Below are 20,927 nucleotides of genomic sequence, written 5' to 3' on the forward strand. Positions count from 1 at the left end.
ACAGTCTGGACCCAAATATGTACTCACATTGGATGCCGGCCCCTGCTTATACCATTTGTACTCTCTGAAATGGTCTGCTTTCCCTCATTCTTTTTCAAATGGTATGTTTTATTTAGAAACAATAAAAATCGGACAGTTATGAGACATGTCTTTCCTTCATGATGAATAATATGCCATCCGAATCACCTCTAGCTATTTGTGACAGTTCTTTCATTGTTCTATTAAATTATAGCTGTCACACATGCAGCTTGACATATAAAATGTGGCCAGGCAAAATACTAAATACCTAATCCAATTTTGAGGAGCCACATTCTTGATACTGGAGTAGCTAGTTACTTTGGCTAATAAAATTCTTGTGGAGAGGGGTCAGTGATGCAGTCCAGTGAGTTAAGTCACTGGTGAGATGCTTACATCTGGTTCCAGTCCCAGGTACTCCACATCAAACCCAGTTCTCTGGGAATGTGCCCAGAAAGCAGTGGAAGTATTTGGGATCCTGTACCCGTTGTGCGAGAACAGGATGAAGCTCCAAGCTACAGTCCTGGCTGTTACAGCCATTTAAGGAACAAATCAGTAATGATCTCTCTTTACAGCATATCCATTAAAAAAAATCCTTTTTAATCATTGGTCTCTTTGGGTTTCCTCGCTTATAAAATGTATAAATGATCTGAGAAAGACTGCAGGTGTTTCCACACATAAAAAAGTTTTAAAGGAAGGACATATTTCATAGTATAAATGCAAGAGTATAATTTTTCTAAATGTATATATTCAATGTTATAATTCTCTACAACAGATTAATTCTACATTTACAACAACACTGTATCTATAAAGAAATTTTGTTTCATCTTTTAGAGGGGTCTTCTATCTGTTGGTTCCCTCTCCAAAAGACTAAACAGCACAGCCTGGGCAAAGCTCAAGCCAGCTCCATCTGAATCTCACATAAGTTGCATAAAACCCTAGTACTTGAGCCATAATCTGTTGCCTCCCAAGATATGCAACAGTAATCAGCTAGACTGGAAGCATAGAAAGTACTCAAATCTATGCATTCTTACACCAGATAATGGTGTCCCAAATGGCTGCTTAACTCGCTATACCACAACTGCTGTCACATTAGAGGAAATCATTCTAAAGCTGATGGTTAACTGATACTTTGCCTCATAAATTGCAAGCTCCTGAAGAAAAAAACAAAATAAAACAAAACTATTCTATGTAAGTTCTTTATTCTCAGACACTAATAAAATGCGCTAAATGTAGTAGTTCCAAACTTTCTCTACTCACCACTCCGGGTAAACAGCTTTCCACTTCTGGATTGGGACCATCACTGTAATGATTACCATGGTTTCCAGGAGACCCAGTTGAGGAATCAGAAGAGCTATCAGGGCTTGAAGGCATATTGGAACTTATTTGTGTAAGTTTAGCTGTAATGAGCTGAAAATAACATATTATGTTAATATTAAACACTAGGGAAAAAAACCATGAAACAAAGAACTTAGTGATACACCAACCTAAAAATCCAAAAAAACACGCTTCATATTTAGAAATACACTTGAAAAAAAGAACTATCTCTTAAAACAACTTGTTACGGTTTTAGAAAACTTTTCCTTTATTGTTGGGGGTCATTATGTCTATTTAGGGTTATAATCTAAATGCCCCCAAACAGCGCATTATAACAAATCCTAAATTCACATCAAAAAAAGAAAGGTAAAGAGAAAAGGAAAGGGAAAGAGGGAGAGACACACAGATACTCCATCCTCTGGGTTATTCAACAATTGCCTGCAGTCAATGGAGATGGACCAGACAGAAGCCCGGAGCCCATAATGCCATCCATGCTCCATATGTATTTGAGCTATCATCTACTGCAATCTCAGGTGCACCAGCAGCAAGATGAATCAGAAGGTGAGTAGCAGGACTCAAAATAGGCACTCCATGTAGACATGTAAAGCAGCAGCTGAACTGGGTGCCATAAAATTAGACCTAGCATTTCTTAAATAAAGTCTCAGATTTGATTTTGCTGAAACTTGGCAACTATATATACTTACCGATTTATCTTTTAGGTTTAATTGTCCAATCAATTTTCTATCATCTCCAGGATCTATCAGCTCACCGCCCACAAAGAGTTCAATTTTCGTATGGGCTACATTGGCTTTAATACGATTGAGAATACATCGTCGAACTGAACCAATTGTATCATTTGTATGAGACCATACCTCCAAGTCATCAACCTGTCTGCCTTGGTTTGGAAATCGAACTATGAAAGAGAGGTGTTTACCACGGAAAGCCCTGGGGGAAAAGGAGGGAAAAAGGCATGAAATCATCATATTCAGTAGACTTTAAAAATCTTGCTCCCAAAAATATTAATCTGAGAAAAATTCCACATAGCATGTTTATTAAACAAGTGAGTTAAACATATGAAGTATCCAACTACACAAAATTAAAACAGTGACATGAGTAACACTTTATTTTTACACTATCACATTCCAATTAAAACTACTGTTAAAGATAAAATTCAGTTTGAAAACATCAACAGTAAAATATGGATTTATTGAGAAATTCTTAATACGAAATTCATTCTATATATGATTGTTAGTAAATAATGGATTATTGGATTCCAGGAACAGCTTTATAGATAATTGTTTGATTAACAAAGAGTCCTTAAGAGAAAAACTCATGAAGATATCTACACTACAAATGTCACTTAAATTACAAGTGGTATCTAAACAAAAATGTTACTAAATCATCTAAAATCAAGGCATCTTTTTAAGATTTCTTCTTAAATTACTTTCTAGCCTTACTATGCCTTTTATCTTAAAAAATTTAAATGAATGACATCAAAACAAAGACACTTCAACTGCAAACTATCACTGCTGCATTTAATGGGAAGCAATATCAATGGGAAAAACAAAAATCCACAAGAAATGCAAAGAAATGGGACTCAATGAAAATACCTTCCAAAAAAACAAACCAAACTAAAAAGTAGACTGTAGGCTACAAAGATTCTGTAGGATGCAAATGATGTAGGGTCAAGTGTGGTGTCACACTAGCTTAACCCTCCCCATGTGCATTCTATGTGGGTGTCAGCATTCTATGTGGGTGTACTCAGGCACTGGTACAAGCCCTGCCTACCTTATTTCCCATCCAGCTTCTTGCTAATAGTCTAAAAAAGCCGTGGAGGATGGTCCAATGCCTTGGAATCCCTCAGCAACATGGTAGACCTTAAAGACACCCCTGGCTCCCAGCTTTGGGCTGGCCAGCTCTGGCCACTGTGGCCATGTGGGGAGTGAACCAGTAGACAGACTCTACTTCTTCTCCCTCCCTCCCTGAAACACTTTCAAGTGAAAGAAATAAAATGTTAAAAAAAAAAAAATCAAATGATAAGTTTTAATGGGCAAGACACTAACATTTTCTTCACTCTCCTTATCTGTATGCAACATTTCTTATTTTTTATGAAATGGCTAGGAAAAGACTATATTCAGAATAAACACTAACATATCAGTTATTCACAAACCTTGACATAGGTAGAATTGTTCTCTCTTCATGGTAATCACTGTCACATTCATTTATATACTCTCTTAAAACAGTTAATACTCGAACCATTCGGACAGCTTCCTGTCTTGCACAATTAATGCTATCTTTGTCACCATCCAAAACACACAAAGTGTCATAGGAAGCTTTCAAGCGATCAAAACAGGACTGAATGAAATCCTCATGGATCACCACCTACAAGTAATGGGCCAAATAAGACTGTTCAAGTTGTTACAAAACAGAACAAGGAAACATAAAGCATTAATTCAATTAAAGATGGGAATAAGCTAATTTAAAGACTGTCCTCAACTTAGGATAATGCTGATAAGACAAGTCAGTTTTTAAAAAAGAAACCAGTATTAAGGTAATTTAAAAAATCCTCTTGAAAACTGGCTGTTAGTATCAATGTAACTTCAGTACAGTCGTTTTACCATTAACATAAATAATTAAATTCAAATAAACCCAATCAACCTATGTTGTATTTTGTACAAGAAAAATAGACTACTCTACATATACTTAGGCAGAAATTGAAACAATTTCCAGTTCATCCAGAGCTTAAAACAAAAACTCTTTAAAGCAATAGAGTTCTACTGAAAGTCTAATAGTAGAAGTTTCAATGCGAAGTCTCACCTGATTGACCTGTAGCCTTGGACCAAGGTTTGTGTATATCTCTTTAAGAAGATCGATAGCTCTGCTGGCAATATCATCATTACTTTGAATAACCACCTAAGTTCAAGAAGATTGAAGTGTTAATTCTTGTCAAGAAATACTTTATTTTTTAAAGATTTATTTTTATTGGAAAGTCAGATTTTACACAGAGAGATATATAGAGAAAGAGCTTCCATCTGATCGTTCACTACCCCAAGTGGCCCCAACAGCCCGAGCTAAGCCAATCCATCACCAGGAGGCAGGAGCTTCTTCCAGGTTTCCCTCATAGGCGCAGGGTTCCAAGGCTTTGGGGGCTGTCCTTTACTGCCTTCCTAGGATACAGGCAGGGAGCTGGATGGGAAGTGGAGCAAAAGGAACACAAACCAACGCCCATATGGGATCCCAGCATGTGCAAGGCAAGGATTTATCCACTAGGCTATCGTGCTGGGCTCTATTTATTTTTTAAAGATTTGTTTTAAAGAGTTATAGAAAGAGCTCTTTTATCCACTGGTTCATTCCCCAAACAACTTCAGTGGGTAGGAATGGGATAAGCCAAAGCAGGGACCCAGAAACTTTCTCAAGGTCTCCTACATGCACAGCAGGGGTCTAGGCATGTGGGTGCTAAGCACCCTGCTGATTTCCCAATGGAATTAGTAGGGAGCAGTGTAGGAAGTTGGAAGTGGGAGCCTAACTTGCTGTGCAGCAATTTCAGTCCCAAGGAATATTTAAGATTGGCATTTAAATCCAAAACATACCAACAGTTATTTTTAAACACATTCAATTATTTAAAGGTAAGCTTGAAGTAAAAATGAATGAAACAAAATAATAAATGCTAAATGCCAAATCTGTACAATAAAGCAACTTAGGAATGAGATATCCTTTACTAAGGATAAAATAAGCTTTGACAAATATAATTTAATGCACTCATAACCAAGTTGTGAAGCTTCCAAAAATCAACGTAAAATTAGCTGAAAGGAAATATTATATCAAATGACTCAGCATAAAAGGGCTGGTTTTTTTTTTACCTCCAGTTTTTATGAATCTTTACCATTCATGCAATTGTAGTAATAGTTTTAAAACTATGTCTAAACACTTATCAAGACTGACAACAGGCTTGGGGAGGAGGAAGGGTGAGAAATACGGAAAGGCTGAGCATAAAAACACAGCTATCCTATCTTCAACAAGGGCTTCTATTCTGCAGTTTGTTTAAGTAACACAAAATAACAAAATAACAAAGGAGTTTTCTGTTTAAAAAAGCATTTTGTTATACAGATGGAAATATTAGCCATACAGATGATATTTACTCATGCAAGTACTCAAAAATATCCTTAGAAGGCACCAACAAATTCACATTCACAATCCATCGTAAATGGTCTTTGTCCTCTGTTATGTTAGTGTTAAATGTAAACCAAGTTAACACTGAAGGGGATGAAACAGTTCTACACTGAATGAATGAATGAGAGGGGACCACTAACTTCCATTGGTTATATATGAGATTATTATGGTTAAATTCGAAACATATCTGAACACTCAGATGCTAAGTTAACAATAACAGCAGCAGCAGGTAAGGAATAAGGGAAAGGAAAGCTCACTGGCTGTGACACAGTAAGATAGAAACAAACAATTGCTTCCTTCAAATTCCTAGTACAATTAGCAGAGCAGAATAAATATTTGCAAAACATCAAATCAGATAAAAGTTAACACGGTTCTTGCATTTTACTTACCCTCCAAAGGTAATCTAATCCTATCAACTCCAAGTCATCCATCATATAAGCTCTCCTTTTCGCTACAAGTTTTCCTTCCCGACAATTCACAGCTTTGAAGAATCTCTCAAAACATTTCATTCCATTTTCAGTTAACAGAGAAGGATCAAGCTGAAGCACATTGCTTTCAAAGAAGTCCTTATTAATATCAGGATCTAAGTCTGGTTCATCTCCCATCAATTTGGAATACCACTTAAAACAGGCTTCACGATCACAAAGATAAACTGCATTTTCAGCTAAACATTTCCAGATCTGTTTTGCCTGGGGCGCACACAGCCACAGTTGGCCATCCTTCAAGAGAAATCTTGGAAAACAAAACAATTAGATTGATACAATTTTTAAGCAGAAAGGTCATCTGAATGTACACAATGCACTCACAATCATATGTTAACCACAGATAAAAATAAGTTCTTTGAAAAAGACCCATTTCTCAACCTTCTTGTGGCACCACCAAAAAATTTAATTCAATTAGCATATGCTAGGTACGATGCACCCAGAATTCTGCTATGTGATTACAAATAAAATATTTATTCCCCAAAAAGTTTGAACTTGGAACCTCCCTTATTCAAAGTATTTCTAATAGGGGTTTTGAATTTAAGAGACTTTACATCCTGCTCATACAACATCATAAGAAAAATGAAGTATTCGGGGCCCAGCAGTGTGGCCTAGCTGCTAAAGTCCTCGCCTTGAACGCCCCGGGATCCCATATGGGCGCCGGTTCTAATCCCGGCAGCCCCACTTCCCATCCAGCTCCCTGCTTGTGGCCTGGGAAAGCAGTTGAGGACGGCCCAAAGCCTTGGGAGCCTGCACCCTCATGGCAGACCTGGAAGAGCTCCTGGTTCCTGGCTTCGGATCAGCACAGCACGGCTGTTATGGTCACTTGGGGAGCGAATCTTTGGACGGAAGGTCTTCCTCTCTGTCTCTCCTCCTCTCTGTATATCTGACTTTCCAATAAATACAATAAATCTTAAAAAAAAATAAAATACAAGGGTACCAGGGGCTGGTATTGGTGGTTCAAAAGGCTAATCTTTCACATGCAAGCAATACTTTATGTCCCAGCTGCTCCACTTCTGATCCAGCTGCCTGCTTACTGCCTGGGAAGGCAGTGGAGAATGGGTCAGGTCCTTGGGCCCCTGCACCTATTTAAGAGACCCAGAAGCTCCTGGTTCCTGGATTTGGATTCGCTCAGTTCCAGCCATGTAGCCATCTGGGGGAGTGAATCAGCAGATGAAAAGATCTTTCCCTGTCTCTCCTCTAAGTCTGCCATTCAAATAAGACTAAATATTTTGAAAATAAGATATAAAAATACAAGGGTACTATAAAAAAATTCATGGACAATTTTTTGAAGATTTGTTATTTATATTATTTTTAAAAATATTTTGCACCAAAACAAACATTTTTAATTGCATTTCTCCACATTTTGAAGTACCCTTATGACAGCAGAACTACTTCAGCTGGAAGAAAAAAATATGAATGAAACTTTCCACTGCTTATCCAGAAATCATCCAAGCACCTATTCAGAAGCACAAAAGCTCTTAGGTTGATTTCTGAAATTATTGGTCTAGTCTAAAAGGAAAAGCTGTAACCTGGGTGAGTGCATCTGTCACACACTGGCACAAATGGACCTGTCTCAATATGTTGCTACGAGGAGTATACATAGTATTTAACACAAGCCTAATACACATAGGTCACATAAATAAGTACTAAGAATAGGATTACAATTAAGTCTGATTCCAAATGTTAACATGGCAAATGGGTTTAGGACCAATTTGTTCATTCCATAAGCCTAAGTCTACCACATGTCAAAGACAGTTTACTTTTTTCAGATTCTAAATCTGATAAAACTTCTATGAAACACAATTTTGTCATATGAAAGTGCCAGTCCAAGTTGCAGCTACTCTACTTTTGATCCAGCTTCCTATTAATGTCCCTAGCAAGGTAGTGGATCATGGCACAAATACTTGGACCCTTTGCCACCCATGTAGGGCACCTAGATGGAATTCCTGATTTCTGGCTCAGTCCTGGCTGTTGCATCAATCTGGGGAGTAAACTATCAGATGGGATATGTGTCTCTCCCTCTCCGCTGTGCTGCCTTTCAAACAAGCAACAATCAATCAGAGTAATGATTTCTAACATGAACAAACACAAAAATTTGAAGGCTACCTAGATGTTTAAAATGTATTCTCATCAAAGATTACAAAAAAGAACATTAAAATTCAGACAGTAATTTTGTAAGTTTTCAGTGATTGGAAACATCAGGCAACTTTATGGTGGCAAGGGGAAAAGATTTAGCTATCCAACCCATTAACTGTGCACTCCTTAATCTGTATCTTAAGGTGTCCCAAACAACGCCAACTACATAAAACAAACCTGAGGAAGTTAAGCCGTTCTTGGACTTCTTGAACATGACTGTATCTACTTCCCAGCCTCACAGTTTGTGGGTCATAATCTTCATGGTCTATAAATCAAGAAAAATATGCATTATATACACAGATATTTGTATCAATGTTGATTTCAATCGAATGAATTCAGTTAAAAAGTCGTTAGTTCTGTAGCATCGTGGCAGCCCAAAAAAACCATCTTTCACACACTTATAAAACACAATCTTAACATATTGGACAAACTCTCTTTTCTCATTTGCCTTCTCACCCAGCCCTTAGTTTGAGATTTTTCAAATGAGATAATAAAGTCAGCATGTTTTTTTCTAACCAAGCTTTTATCTACCTAGCATAAAATTCTCAAGGCTCACATGTCATAACACATGTATTTATAAATTGTTGACTGGTATTTTCTTTGTATGGCTATATCAAATTTTGTTCATTTATAAAGTGATGGACATTTGAATTATTTCTACTTATTTCCCATTAACACTGCGATGAATATTCATACACATATTTCCATTCCATTTGGAAATGTAACTAGGAAAGGGACATATGGTAAACTCACATGGTAAATTCATCTTAAGAAACTGCTTATTTATAAAGATGGTTGTACAATTTTATGATCCCTCATATTCTCAATGAGACCACTGTCATGCCATCCTAGTATGCACTAGTATATCTTACTATGGTTCTGATTTCACTTCCCTGAATAACTACTGATATAGAGCATTTTTTCCTCTAAGTGCTTATTGGCCATATTGCCCATCTTTGGAAAAACCTTTACTCAGATCCTTCATCCATTGCTTAGTATTTTAATTATTGATTTGAAAGAATATTTTTAGATATAAGTAGTTTGAGTCCATGGTCTATGAATTTTAGGGTTAGCTTTGCGAATTTCTGCAAGGAAGAAAGAAGAAAAGCACAAGCAAGGATTTTTACAGGACTGTACTGAATCTCCAAAGCCACTCAGGGCGCATTATCTCCTTAAGCCCATTTGTGCTACCATAACACAAAACCAGACTGGGTATTTTATAAATAACACACTTATTCCTTACAGTTCTAGATGCAGGCAAATTCAAATTTGAGGGGCCTGCATCTGATGAAAACTTTCTTGAAGTATCATCATTCCATGAAAGGCAGAAAGGAGACACGGGGTAAAAGCAAGAAGTGGCTGAACTTATTATAATCCCTAACATAACTAATCTATCCATGAGAACATACCCCTAATGAATGAAGCACCTTCCTTCAGACTCCAACTGCTAATACAATCACACTGGTGATTAAGTTTCTAACACACAAATTTTGGGGGATACAAATTCCAATGTTGTCTAACAGTTACAACCAAGTATGTTATTTACCTTTTTTCCAAACAATTGTTAAGGGAGAAGAAAAGGAGGAAGATATAAATGGGGGAGAAGGGATACAGCACAAGAGCTGGGATCCCACTGGTTGATTTACTCCCTAAATGCCTTCAACAGCCAGGCTGGATTAGACCAAATCCAGGGGCCTGGGATTCAATCACGGTATTTCATGTGGGTAGCTGGGACCTAACTTAAGTCATCACTGCCGCCTCCCAAGATGCACATTACCAGGAAGCTGAAATCAGAAGGGGAGCCAGGACTCAAGCCCAGGTACACCAACAACAGGGGATCTAAGCATCTCATGCAGTGTCATAACCACTGTGTCGACTGTTTATCCCTATTTGGTACTTTATGATGCTACTTGTAAACACTTCAACTTAACATTGTAGTAAACTCCTCATATTTTCTATTAACAGTAAATTTAGTTTGATTTTCTTTCCAATGTGGATGCCTTTTAGTTCTTTTTCTTGCCTATTTACCCACACTAGAATCTGGAGTATAACATTCAAACACAAGTGGTTGAGACTAGCCTGCTGTTTGAAGGTGGTATCCCATACCAGCACTGCTTAAAATTGTCACTGTTGTAATTCAGATTCATTTCTCCGTTAATCACTGGGAAAAGCAGTGAAAGATGGATTGATGAGTGCTTGGGCATCTGCCACCCACATGGGAAACCAAATGGGAGCTCCAGGCTTGTAGATTTAGACAGGTCCAGCAATGGCCAATAAAGCTATTTGAGGAGTGGATTTAATAGTGCATTAAAGACCTCTGTCTCCCCCTCACTTTGCTATTCAAACAAATAAATTAATGTTTAACAACAAAAATTAGAAGTGGTTTCTCTCATTCCTGACTTATTTTTCATCATTACATTCCAGTGGTTTTCTTTGTTGTTTTGCCAATACCTTTGATCAAGATGAAAAAGCTTTCAATTTCTAGCCTGCTGAGCATTTTTATGACAATGCGAAGCACTTTTGAATGCTATTTCCCTATCTACTGAGATGATCATGTAGTTTTAGTAGTTTCAACAACTGGTGAGCGAAGAATTCTACAGATGTCTGTTACACCTTAGAGGTTGGTTCTGTTCCGGTCTTTTGTCTTTGTTCAGAATCCAGTCACTGCTGCCACTTGATCTGTAGCCTATTTATCTCCTTTTAGATTTCTTGCGAGGTCAATCTGATAGTAATAAACTTTTAATTACATTGGAGGTGTCTGTCTTGTTTTGGCAGATCTTTACAAGCAAAAGTCTTGGTTGTCAGATCAGTCCTCCCACTGACTCCAACTCTATAAATGTGTTGTACTATTATCCACCGACCTCCAATAATCTATAGAAGCCAGCTCTTGAAATTTGTTAGGTTTACCGTGATGCAATGTGTGTGTGTGTATGTGTGTGTGTGTATCATTATATAGATCAGAATGCTTAATAGTTCCCCATATTTCCCTGAAATTCTGGTGCTCTTCCTTCACCCTTGTTTCTCTGTTGTTTACTGATTAAAAAAAGATTTATTTATTTTTATTAGAAAGATATACAGAGAGGAGGAGAGACAGAGGAAGATCTTCCATCTGTTGATTCACTCCCCAAGTGGCTGCAACGGCTGGAGCTGAGCCAGGAGCTTCCACTGGGTCTCGCATGCAGGTGCAGGGTCCCAAGGCTTTGGGCTGTCCTCAACTGCTTTCCCAGGCCACAAAGCAGGGAGCTGGATGGGAAGTGGGGTCGCCGGGATTAGAACCAGCGCCCATATGGGATCCCGAAGCATGCAAGGTGAAGACTTTAGTCACTAGGCCACCACACCAGGCCCTGTTTACAGATTCTTTTATCAATTCAAATCTAACCATGAGATCATTTAGTCAATTTTCATTTGGATTAGTATACTTTAAAGTGGTTCTTCTTCAAAATTAATTTCTACATGTTCACTGATATGTAAACACTCTCATCCTACTTTAATTACAGCATCATTTTACTCAGTTCTTGAAGGACATTTATAACAGCTTTCATGTCCGCCAAGCCTATCTGGACTCCTTTCAAAGGCAATTGCAGTATGGGTCAAATCTTTCTGTTGGTGCCTACATGTTCTTCATACCAGGACATTGTAGACACGTAACAGCTATTTGGATTTTGATCCCACTCCTTCCAGTTAAAGGTATTTGCTTCGTTGTTTAATGACTGGGCAGAATAAACTTTATGAAGCTTATTCATCCTACCCTATACAACTTATGGCAACTCTGTCCTCATTTTTATCTTTTATCTTGGCTAATTAGGAGTTGCCTCCTGATTAAATACAAGTTTCTTACTGGTCAAAGGCTACTTCAATTCTCTTATCTAGTTACATTTTAACCCTTTACATACATATATGCACTGGATTCAGAGATTAGCAGAATGCATGATCCCTTTTCAATCATTCCAGACATGAGGAAATTGTGTATATACACATACTGCCAGGAATACATCCAATTTTTCACCCTGGCTTCCAAGGAGTTGGCCCTGAATCAAGGTAGTTTATTGCTCACCTAGTTTTATTTGGTTAGAAACTGAATCTTGGGACCCTATCTATGCTGGTCAAGTTTTTTTTTTTAAAGATTTATTTATTTTTATTACAAAGTCAGATATACAGAGAGGAGGAGAGACAGAGGAAGATCTTCCATCCGATGATTCACTCCCCAAGTGAGTGCAACAATCGGTGTTGTGCCGATCTGAAGCCGGAAACCAGGAACCTCTTCTGGGTCTCCCACACAGATGCAGGGTTCCAAGTCTTTGGGCCATCCTGCACTGCTTTCCCAGGCCACAAGCAGGGAGCTGGATGGGAAGTGGAGCTGCTGGAATTAGAACCGGCGCCCATATGGGATTCTGGGGCATTCAAGGCGAGGACTTTAGTCGCTAGGCCACACTGCCGGGCCCACTGGTCATGTTTTAGCCCTTGCTTATGGATCTATGTGCAGTTTTCAGTTTGACTCTGTTCCACTCTTGTTTTTGAGTGGATGCAGCCTAATGAATATAACACAGCATTCCTGACCTCCAAGGGAGCCTCTCTTGTCTTTCTCTTTGACTACATCTTCTGGGTGTTTCGGTGTTCCATATATCAGTACAGGGGAGCTATGGGCACCCTTTTAAAGTGTTCTACACCAAAATCTCTAATATGGATACCATCTTCAGGCACAGCATGCACTGGGAATGAAGCCACTCCAAGTACAGACGGTAAGCTTTTGGCCTTCACATTTTCTCTCTTCCTCTGGAAGAACATCTGTACCCACTGAGCAGCAGCAAGAGGCCAGATAGTGCCACCTTCTACCAGAAAAATATTCCTGTACATTATGATTATGTGCTAGAAATTGGGTACAGAAGCATCTCATTTTCTAGATTGCCTTCCTGATAAACAGCATCCACTTTAGCGGCAAGTTTGGTTGGCGTATTGTAAACAGCCCAGTGTTCTCAGCCTGTCTTAGTCCTCTTAGCCATGCCTACTGGAACAGACCTTTTGAAACACAGTACAGAGAAAGACAATGTAGTAGTAGTAGTCTTTGAAAGTAGCAGCTAGGAAAACCCTTCTACTTACTCACAGCTGCAGTAAGCAGTATTTCTAAAAGCTGCAGCTGAGAAATAGCTGTGGCTCAAAGATTCAAATTCTTACTTTTTGTCTGACAATTAAGATGATATTGCATAAATGCTTTCCCCATCCCATGCCTTTTTAAAAATATATATATTTTTGCCCTATCTTCTCAGGAAAATATCAGACAATTTAATGAATGTGGGGAAGTAGAAAACGGCTTTTAAGCACTTGGGACCTTGCTATCCACATGGGCAACCCAGATGGAGTTTTCTAGGCTCCTGATTCCTGCCTAATGCGCACAAGTCACTATGGGGTAGGAACCAGCCCACGAAGCCCGCTCTCTCCTTTCAACTCTGCCTTTGAAACAAACAAAACAAACCTTGCAAAAAACAAACAAAATATAAGGTTCCTAAGTAGTTTACTCTAACTCGAAAACTGATGTACTCAACAGGTGCAATTACTTTCATCATTTATTTTGACATAATTAAGCTAAGAAAGAAAGCTAACACCTGTGTGTTTTCCACATCACAACATAAGATCTCTGCGGAGTAAGATGTTTAATGATCTCGTGCGTTTCCTGTCTCAAGGCTATAAAGATCTGCAAGAGCACTGCAAAAAGCCCGTGGGAAAATGTAACAGGAACATTAAAACAAACATTCTAAAAAATAATATGCATTTTCATAATTCTGAAGCACTGTCACCAAAATAAAATTATTTTAAAGAATTCCATTTTGGACCTGGTACAGTAGCCTAGTGGCTAAAAGTCAAAGCCCTGCATGCCCCAGGAACCCATATGGGCAACAGTTCGTATGTTGGCTGCTCCACTTCCCATCCAGCTCCCTGTCTGTGGCCTGGGAAAGCAGTTGAGGATGGCCCAAAGACTTGGGATCTTGCACACGCGTGGGAGACCTGGAGGAAGTTCCTGGCTCCTGACTCTGGATCAGTTCAACTCTGGCCGTTGTAGCCACTTGGGGAGTGAACCAATAGTGGAAGATCTTTCTCTCTGTTTCTCCAACTCACTATAACTCTGATTTTCCTAAATAAATAAGTAAATCTTTAAAAACTGTTTTACAACTTCCATCTATTATTTCTTCAGATAGAAACTTCATAAAAATGAGTAAAATTAACTAATTCTTTAAATCACAAAGAACCCCCATAAAGAGTTCTGATATCTTGCGCCTGGTATGTGACAGTCTAGTGGCTAAATCCTTGCATGTGCCAGCATTCCATACAGGTGTCAGTTCAGATCCTGGCTGCTCCACTTCCCACCAAGCTCCCTGCTTCTGGCCTGGGAAAGCAGTCAAGAAGGAACCAAAGTCTTGGGCCCCTGCCATTCATGTGGGAGACGTGGAAGGAGTTCCTGTTTGAGACTACCCCAGATCTGCCACTGCAGCCATTTCGGGAAGGAGCTAGCAGATGGAAAATCAATCTGTAACTCTTACAAATAAACAAATCTTTTAAAGGAAAAAGGTTTATTCAAAAGAAAATCCAATATCCAGTACAGAACTCCAGATAACAGGCACTTAAGAATCGTTTGTTGATATACCCACATGTGCTTAAACAATTTCACATTTTTAATACAAGATAAACTTCAAAATTCTTATAGCCCCTTGTATAATCTTCAAAATTTTTAATCCACAGTCCTTGAAGCTCTTACAAAGTATGAATTTAGGATTATGAAAAACCTGTAATAAATACTCAAAAGACTTAGACAAGTCAATAAAATACATAACCAAATAAAAAACAGGGCCTGGCATGATGCCTCAACTAGCTAATCCTCCACTTCCAAGTGCTGGGATCCCATATAGGCACCAGTTCTTGACCCAGCTGTTCCACATGTTTTGCATGTACTAGGATCCCATATAGGTACCAGTTCATATCCTCACTGCTCCACTTCCCAGCCAGCCCCCTGCTTGTGGCCTGGCAAAGCAGGGGAGGATAGTCTAAATCCTTGGGACTACGAATTCACTTGGGAGACCCAGAAGAAGCTCAAAATTCTTAGATTTGGATTGGTTCAGCTTAGGTCATTGTGAACTGACAGATGACCTTTCTCTCTGTATCTTTCTCTCTGATCTTTCTCAGTAAATCTGCCTTTTCACTAGAAATAAATAAATCTTTAAAAAAAGAAAATAGCCCTATCAGCCAGCATTGTGGAAGAACAGGTAAAGCTGCAAGCTGCCACACCATTATTCCTTATGTAAAAGCAGGTTTAAAATAAGCAGGCAGAGCTTCTCAGATACTGAATGAGAAACAGTTTAACAAGAAGTATGACAAAGACAAGCAGTTAGCAAAAAAACACACACAAAAAAAATCATCACTTATTGTTTCCCATAATTCATACCTCTGGCATACAATCTCATGCTTTCCATGTAAGTTGCAAGGTTCTCTGCTACCAAAGTAACTAGGGCATGATTGTGCTGAAGTTGATTGATTAAATCATGGCGATAAAATACATGGGGGCTTCGCTGAGTTTGACTGAAACGAGAAGAACTTAACAATATAATTAGGCAATTAAATTCTGTTTTAATCAAAAGAGCTTATACTACTTAAGATCTCAGCTACTAATTTTAAAACCTAAAAAATTTACACATCTGTCCAATGACTTCAATGACATCAAAACAATGCATCAACAAAATACTGAGTGATTGAAAAAACAAGTCATTATCCTTATTTTACATGTTGTCTCCAACTCTGCCCCAGGGAAGCTTACTTCAAAGACTGGTATTCAAGGTGCATTCGCAGGTACTTAGTTTCTAGATAAGTAGGCTCCTTTCACAACAAAAAGGTCTACAGCCCTTTGGATCTGTCATTCTCATTGAAATTTATCAACTTTTACAGATGTGACTATTAATAGTGAATATTAGGCCACTTTTTTGCAGTGTGTGTGGAAGGTTTACCCGCAAAAAAGATTTCAGAAATGGCTGGAGTAGGCACAAAGGCATACTGGCTGATTATGTGCCTGTGGCAACTGGCATCACATATGGGTGTTGATCCTGTTAAAACTTTTAATCTAGCTCTCCACTGGCGAGCTGAGAGCGCAGCAGCCTATGGCTCCATGTATCCACATGAGACGCCCAAAGGAAACTCCTGGCTCCCAATTTCAGACTGGCTCAGCTCTGGCCATTGTGGTAATTTGGAGTCTGAGCCAGCAGATTCCAGACTCTCCTCTGTAACTCTTATCATGTGAAAATAAATAAACCTTAAATTAAAAAAAATTTCACATTGCCTAAAAGATCAACGTTAATAGCAGGTCAAATATATCAAAATATTTGCCCAAATGTAATTAAGATAAATGTCTGCAATTTCACATTGTTTCTACTCAGCCTTGGGACAAATGTATCCCATTAAATGTTGAAAATTTTGTGGGAAAAAAGGGGAAGAGCACACGCTGATGTCAACATAGTTTTAAATCTACATATAGACATGAAAATGCTTATTATGAAAAAATTAGGCAAAGATTTCAAAACTTCTTTGTACCAAAAGCCAAAGCACCGGGCCCTAAGAAATCTTTCAAAAAACAAACAACAAAAAAAAATCTAATGTTTTTGTCTTCTATCACCTCACTAATTTTCTTTTAAATTTGCTTCTGCAAATTTTGGTGTTTCTTTCAAAAACACTGGCAGAAAGATTTTACATGTCCCGGGATTAAATACACTACCTTAAATTTTGAGGTGCTTCACCAAACAAACTACAAATTTCTCTGATTTGCTTCAGTGCAGGAATAACCCATTTGTCATTTGTGCGAAGTTCTTCTATAAAACGGTCAATCCACTGGATCTTTTGTGTGTCACGATCCTGAAACATACAATTTTAATGTTTAATATAGGCCAGCAGTGAGAATTTTACTATCATTATTTTGAAAATACAATAAAAGCTTTTATTTTAGCATCACATTCCTGTATTACAATTCAGTAATGAAAAAGAGCTTTAAGTACATGTTAGTCTTATGTTTACTATCAAAACTTCAAACCAGACAGCACTACGTAAAAGTTCTGCATGACAGGGACCCAAATATACCTATCCAAAAATATTTGGCAAATTCACAGTTTGGTTTTAAATGTTGGCCAGAATTAAACACTGACTTCTAAGATTCTCTTAGAATCTAGCATTAACATTTAACATATCAACTAAAGGTTTCATTGTTTGGGAAAGCCAACTGACCTTCCCGCCCCCGTCCCCCCCCCCATTTCCCTATGAGCAAAGAAAACCTAACTTCTCATTTCTGAATATCGCCTATCAGCTTTACTATTTTATAATGTATCTCAGTACCATACATTTGACATACCACCATTAAATAACCTGAGCTGACACTCTTCACTCAAGAAGAGTAAAGATGTTTTTTAGATGATTTGTAAAGCCCTGATGCAGAGATCTACATAAAGAAAAGCAGACTTGTATGAATAAGGCCTGTAAATTCTCACACATCATTTAAAAAATATTGAATAGCCTGGAACTGCCTTGTAATGGAGCCATTCTAACTGTGAAGGAGATATGTCACAAGTGAAAAAAGCAGCAGTTGCTTACTTGGGAGCAACTATAATCCAGTATTTTTATGTGGGCACTGAGAGCCAGGTCCATGATATCAACAGGCACATCATCACTGTGGGCCAGATTCCATAAAAGGTTCAACACTTTATGTGCCATTACGCCATCTTTATCATCTTCTGCAAGACGACGGATCAGTTCAAGTAGCTTTTCACGTTGCTTTTTACTTGCATTTGTCCAACTGGCCTAAAAAGAAGGTGATCACATAGAAGAAACCTATGAACACCCATTCCTTGTTAAATCATCATTGATTTAGCTATGGTCAAATTCCTTCCTACCAGAGAAGGCTGAGATTTCTATTAAGTTTTTATTAGGTAACAAAAATCATATATTTAATGAATTAGTTACATTTAAAATAAAAGGTAACTTTACCTTAAAACAATCAAAAAGATGATCAAGTTGTTCAGGAGAAAAATCCCAGGCCAATTTTGCCAGAAGATCATGTACATTTTTCACAATGGCCTCATGTTTCCCCGCCTATTGAAAAAGAAACAAAAACAAGTATCATAGTACATTAGAATTTGATCATCAGTTTAGTGTATACTACTTGCTGATAAGCATGTTTCCTTAATTTAACCAAGCAATGCAAGAAAATTCCTAACTATATAAGTGCATTACAATTGTGCTCTAAAAACTATCAATTTCATTTAAAAAAAAAATTAGAGGCAGAGAGACAGAGTGCCCATCTATTGGTTTACTTCCCAACAGCCTGCAATGACATCCTCCCACATACTGCTACCTCTCAGGATCTACCTTAGCCGGAAGTTGAAGGGCAGGAATTCAAACCCAAGCATTCTAATACATGATACGGACAAACTAAACATTAGGCAAAACAGCCTCAATTTCTTGATCTACGAATGTAAATATGTACATAGGTAATTCATGTAATAACACATTTGAATTTTAACACTGCAACTAGGAAAAAACTAAGGCACACCAATGCTTTCTTCACAAACTGGAAACTAATCACTGTAAGATAAAACTATTTTTCTGGTTTGTATAGACGAAAAAAAAAAGGGCAAGCTTTGTAATCTAAGTGATTCATGAGTGAAGTATATCATTACAATAACTCAAGTTTTCAGCCCTTATGTCAAAGTTAGCAGTACTTTTGAAAACCTATAAATCTTTTAAGATTAGTCATTGTAAGTCTCTAAACAAGTGATGTAAATTTCCTGATATTCTGGGTTCGGCGCCATGGCCTACCAGCTAAAGTCCTCGCCTGGAAAGTGCCGGGATCCCATATGGGCACCGGTTCTAATCCCGGTTGCTCCACTTTCCATCCAGCTCCCTGCTTGTGGCCTGGGAAAGCAGTCAAGGATGGTCCAATGCTTTGGGATCCTGCACCCAAGTGGGAGACCTAGAAGTTGTTCCTGGATCCTGGCTTCGGACCAGCGGGGAGTGAATCATCGGACGGAAGATCTTCCTCTCTATCTCTCCTTCTCCCTGTATATCTGACTTTGTAATAAAAATAAATAAATCTTTAAAAAAAAAATAAATTTCCTGACATCCCAAGTTCTTCCCTTAAGTCTATGAAGGGAACCAATTAGGCAACTTTACACTCTTATTTTAATGTATAAATAGCCAACTTTTACCAAATACAGTTGACAGATTATTTTCACTTATTGCTTTACTCAAGTACCACCATTCTTTTAAAAAAATAAGCATCACCTTAAATTCCTTACCTGTGCTGCCCAAATGTTGTCAAGATCCTGTAAAGTCAGAGCTTTTTCTTTGATGACAAAACGAAGTATCTTCTCTAGCTTTTCTACGTACTGAGGTTGATGAAGACTATCTCGCAAGACTATGGATAAGATGTTGTTCTGCTGTATCCATTCCTAAACAAAATTCAAAGAATTGGTTCAAAGCAGAAACTAAAACACAGAAACTTTTTTTAAAATATGTAATAACTCTCTACATTTAACAAGCAATCTAAGTTGGATGCCAAAAACATTGGCAAGTGTACAAAAATGCAACAGAAAATTACGAAAAAAAAAAAAACACAATAATTTCAAAGGACATAATATTGCACAAATAGAAATGCTCACATCAGTGAGAAACACTGAAATCATTTAACAAAAAAAAAAAAAAAAAAAAAAAAAAAAACCTCTACAGTTACCACAGTTTAGATAGGGTAGCACAGGGCCAATTTTCACATGTTCAGACCCTTCATATGGTTTTTATCTCAGAATTATGTTTAAGATCTTAGGTGAAAAGGCATTTTTTTTCTTTTATTTTTATTAACTGATTACGAAGCAGCAGATATATTATTCCTGGTTATTCATTAGTTCTCAAATCTTCTGAATAATCCCAGTAACAAATTATACTACTACAGAAAATAAACAGGAGCTACATCTAAAATCTCAAGTCAGCAAGTTTGCACAGAATTAACTTTACTAACAGTGCTAGACCTGCATTTATTTAATATCCACAGCAGAATTCACTAACTGCTCATACAAAAAGGTAGAATCCAGTCTGATTTTTACAGTATTGAGTTTGAAAACAAAAATCTAACATGTGCTACACAAGTGCACTTTCTCACCTGGTAAAGGATGAGCTTTTTAACTTCTACTAATAATCTTGTAAAATACAGAAAAAAGTGACAATGATAAATGGCTTCAAAATTCTTTAGGCACTCAATGCTTTTCTGTCCTACCTAGGACTAGCACCATTTCAGTAGCTCTGCTCAATTTTACACTAGACAGAAAGGCACACCCTGCCTATAAAGCCAGACATCTTACCAGCAGACTGTCGCCTTGCCACAGGGCCTGTGTCTAAGCGTTCTCCACGTATCTTTACCCACATTCTAATCTCTTCCCCCTACTAAACTTAAGGAATCTTTGAAGGCAAAGAATTGTATTCCTAGTATTGTCACAAAAAAAAAAACCCAAAAAGCAAACAAACAAACAAAAACACATTGACCTATAACATATATGGCTTCATTTTAAAACAATAGTATGCATAAAATACAATGAATGTTTCTTAAACATTCAATATCAAAATGTTAAGTGCCTCAAAAATGAAATTTTCAAAATTATAAAAATTCCACATAAACCTTATTTTATAATTCTATTTTCTATTTAAAAATTGTCACAAGAATTGATCAGATGAATAATAGGCCACTTCATTCATAAGATGCCAGAAGCTACCAATTTAATTCAAGAGATCACC

At 37.7% G+C, this 20,927-nt stretch overlaps 1 protein-coding gene across 12 annotated transcripts in view; it reads right to left on the reverse strand.

Moving 5' to 3' along the window:
- USP9X (ubiquitin specific peptidase 9 X-linked) overlaps positions 1-20,927 on the reverse strand; it is a 107,652-nt gene that overhangs the window by 44,085 nt on the left and 42,640 nt on the right. For 9 of the 12 annotated variants that reach the window (XM_040999831.1, XM_040999794.1, XM_040999787.1 and 6 more), the window contains 11 exons: positions 19,442-19,594; positions 18,132-18,236; positions 17,739-17,945; positions 16,873-17,009; positions 15,556-15,704; positions 8,301-8,388; positions 5,892-6,234; positions 4,150-4,245; positions 3,503-3,714; positions 2,037-2,277; positions 1,276-1,425 (listed from right to left, as the gene is read on the reverse strand). In XM_040999831.1, coding sequence (XP_040855765.1) covers positions 1,276-1,425; positions 2,037-2,277; positions 3,503-3,714; positions 4,150-4,245; positions 5,892-6,234; positions 8,301-8,388; positions 15,556-15,704; positions 16,873-17,009; positions 17,739-17,945; positions 18,132-18,236; positions 19,442-19,594 — 1,881 coding nt within the window. The remainder of the gene's footprint in view (positions 1-1,275; positions 1,426-2,036; positions 2,278-3,502; positions 3,715-4,149; positions 4,246-5,891; positions 6,235-8,300; positions 8,389-15,555; positions 15,705-16,872; positions 17,010-17,738; positions 17,946-18,131; positions 18,237-19,441; positions 19,595-20,927) is intronic. The other 3 variants (XM_040999856.1, XM_040999838.1, XM_040999872.1) reach the window with 2 other exon arrangements.

The sequence above is a fragment of the Ochotona curzoniae genome, unplaced genomic scaffold (genome assembly GCF_017591425.1).
Source record: "Ochotona curzoniae isolate NIBS_2020 unplaced genomic scaffold, NIBS_Ocur_1.0 contig_1274, whole genome shotgun sequence".
Taxonomy (NCBI): domain Eukaryota; kingdom Metazoa; phylum Chordata; class Mammalia; order Lagomorpha; family Ochotonidae; genus Ochotona; species Ochotona curzoniae.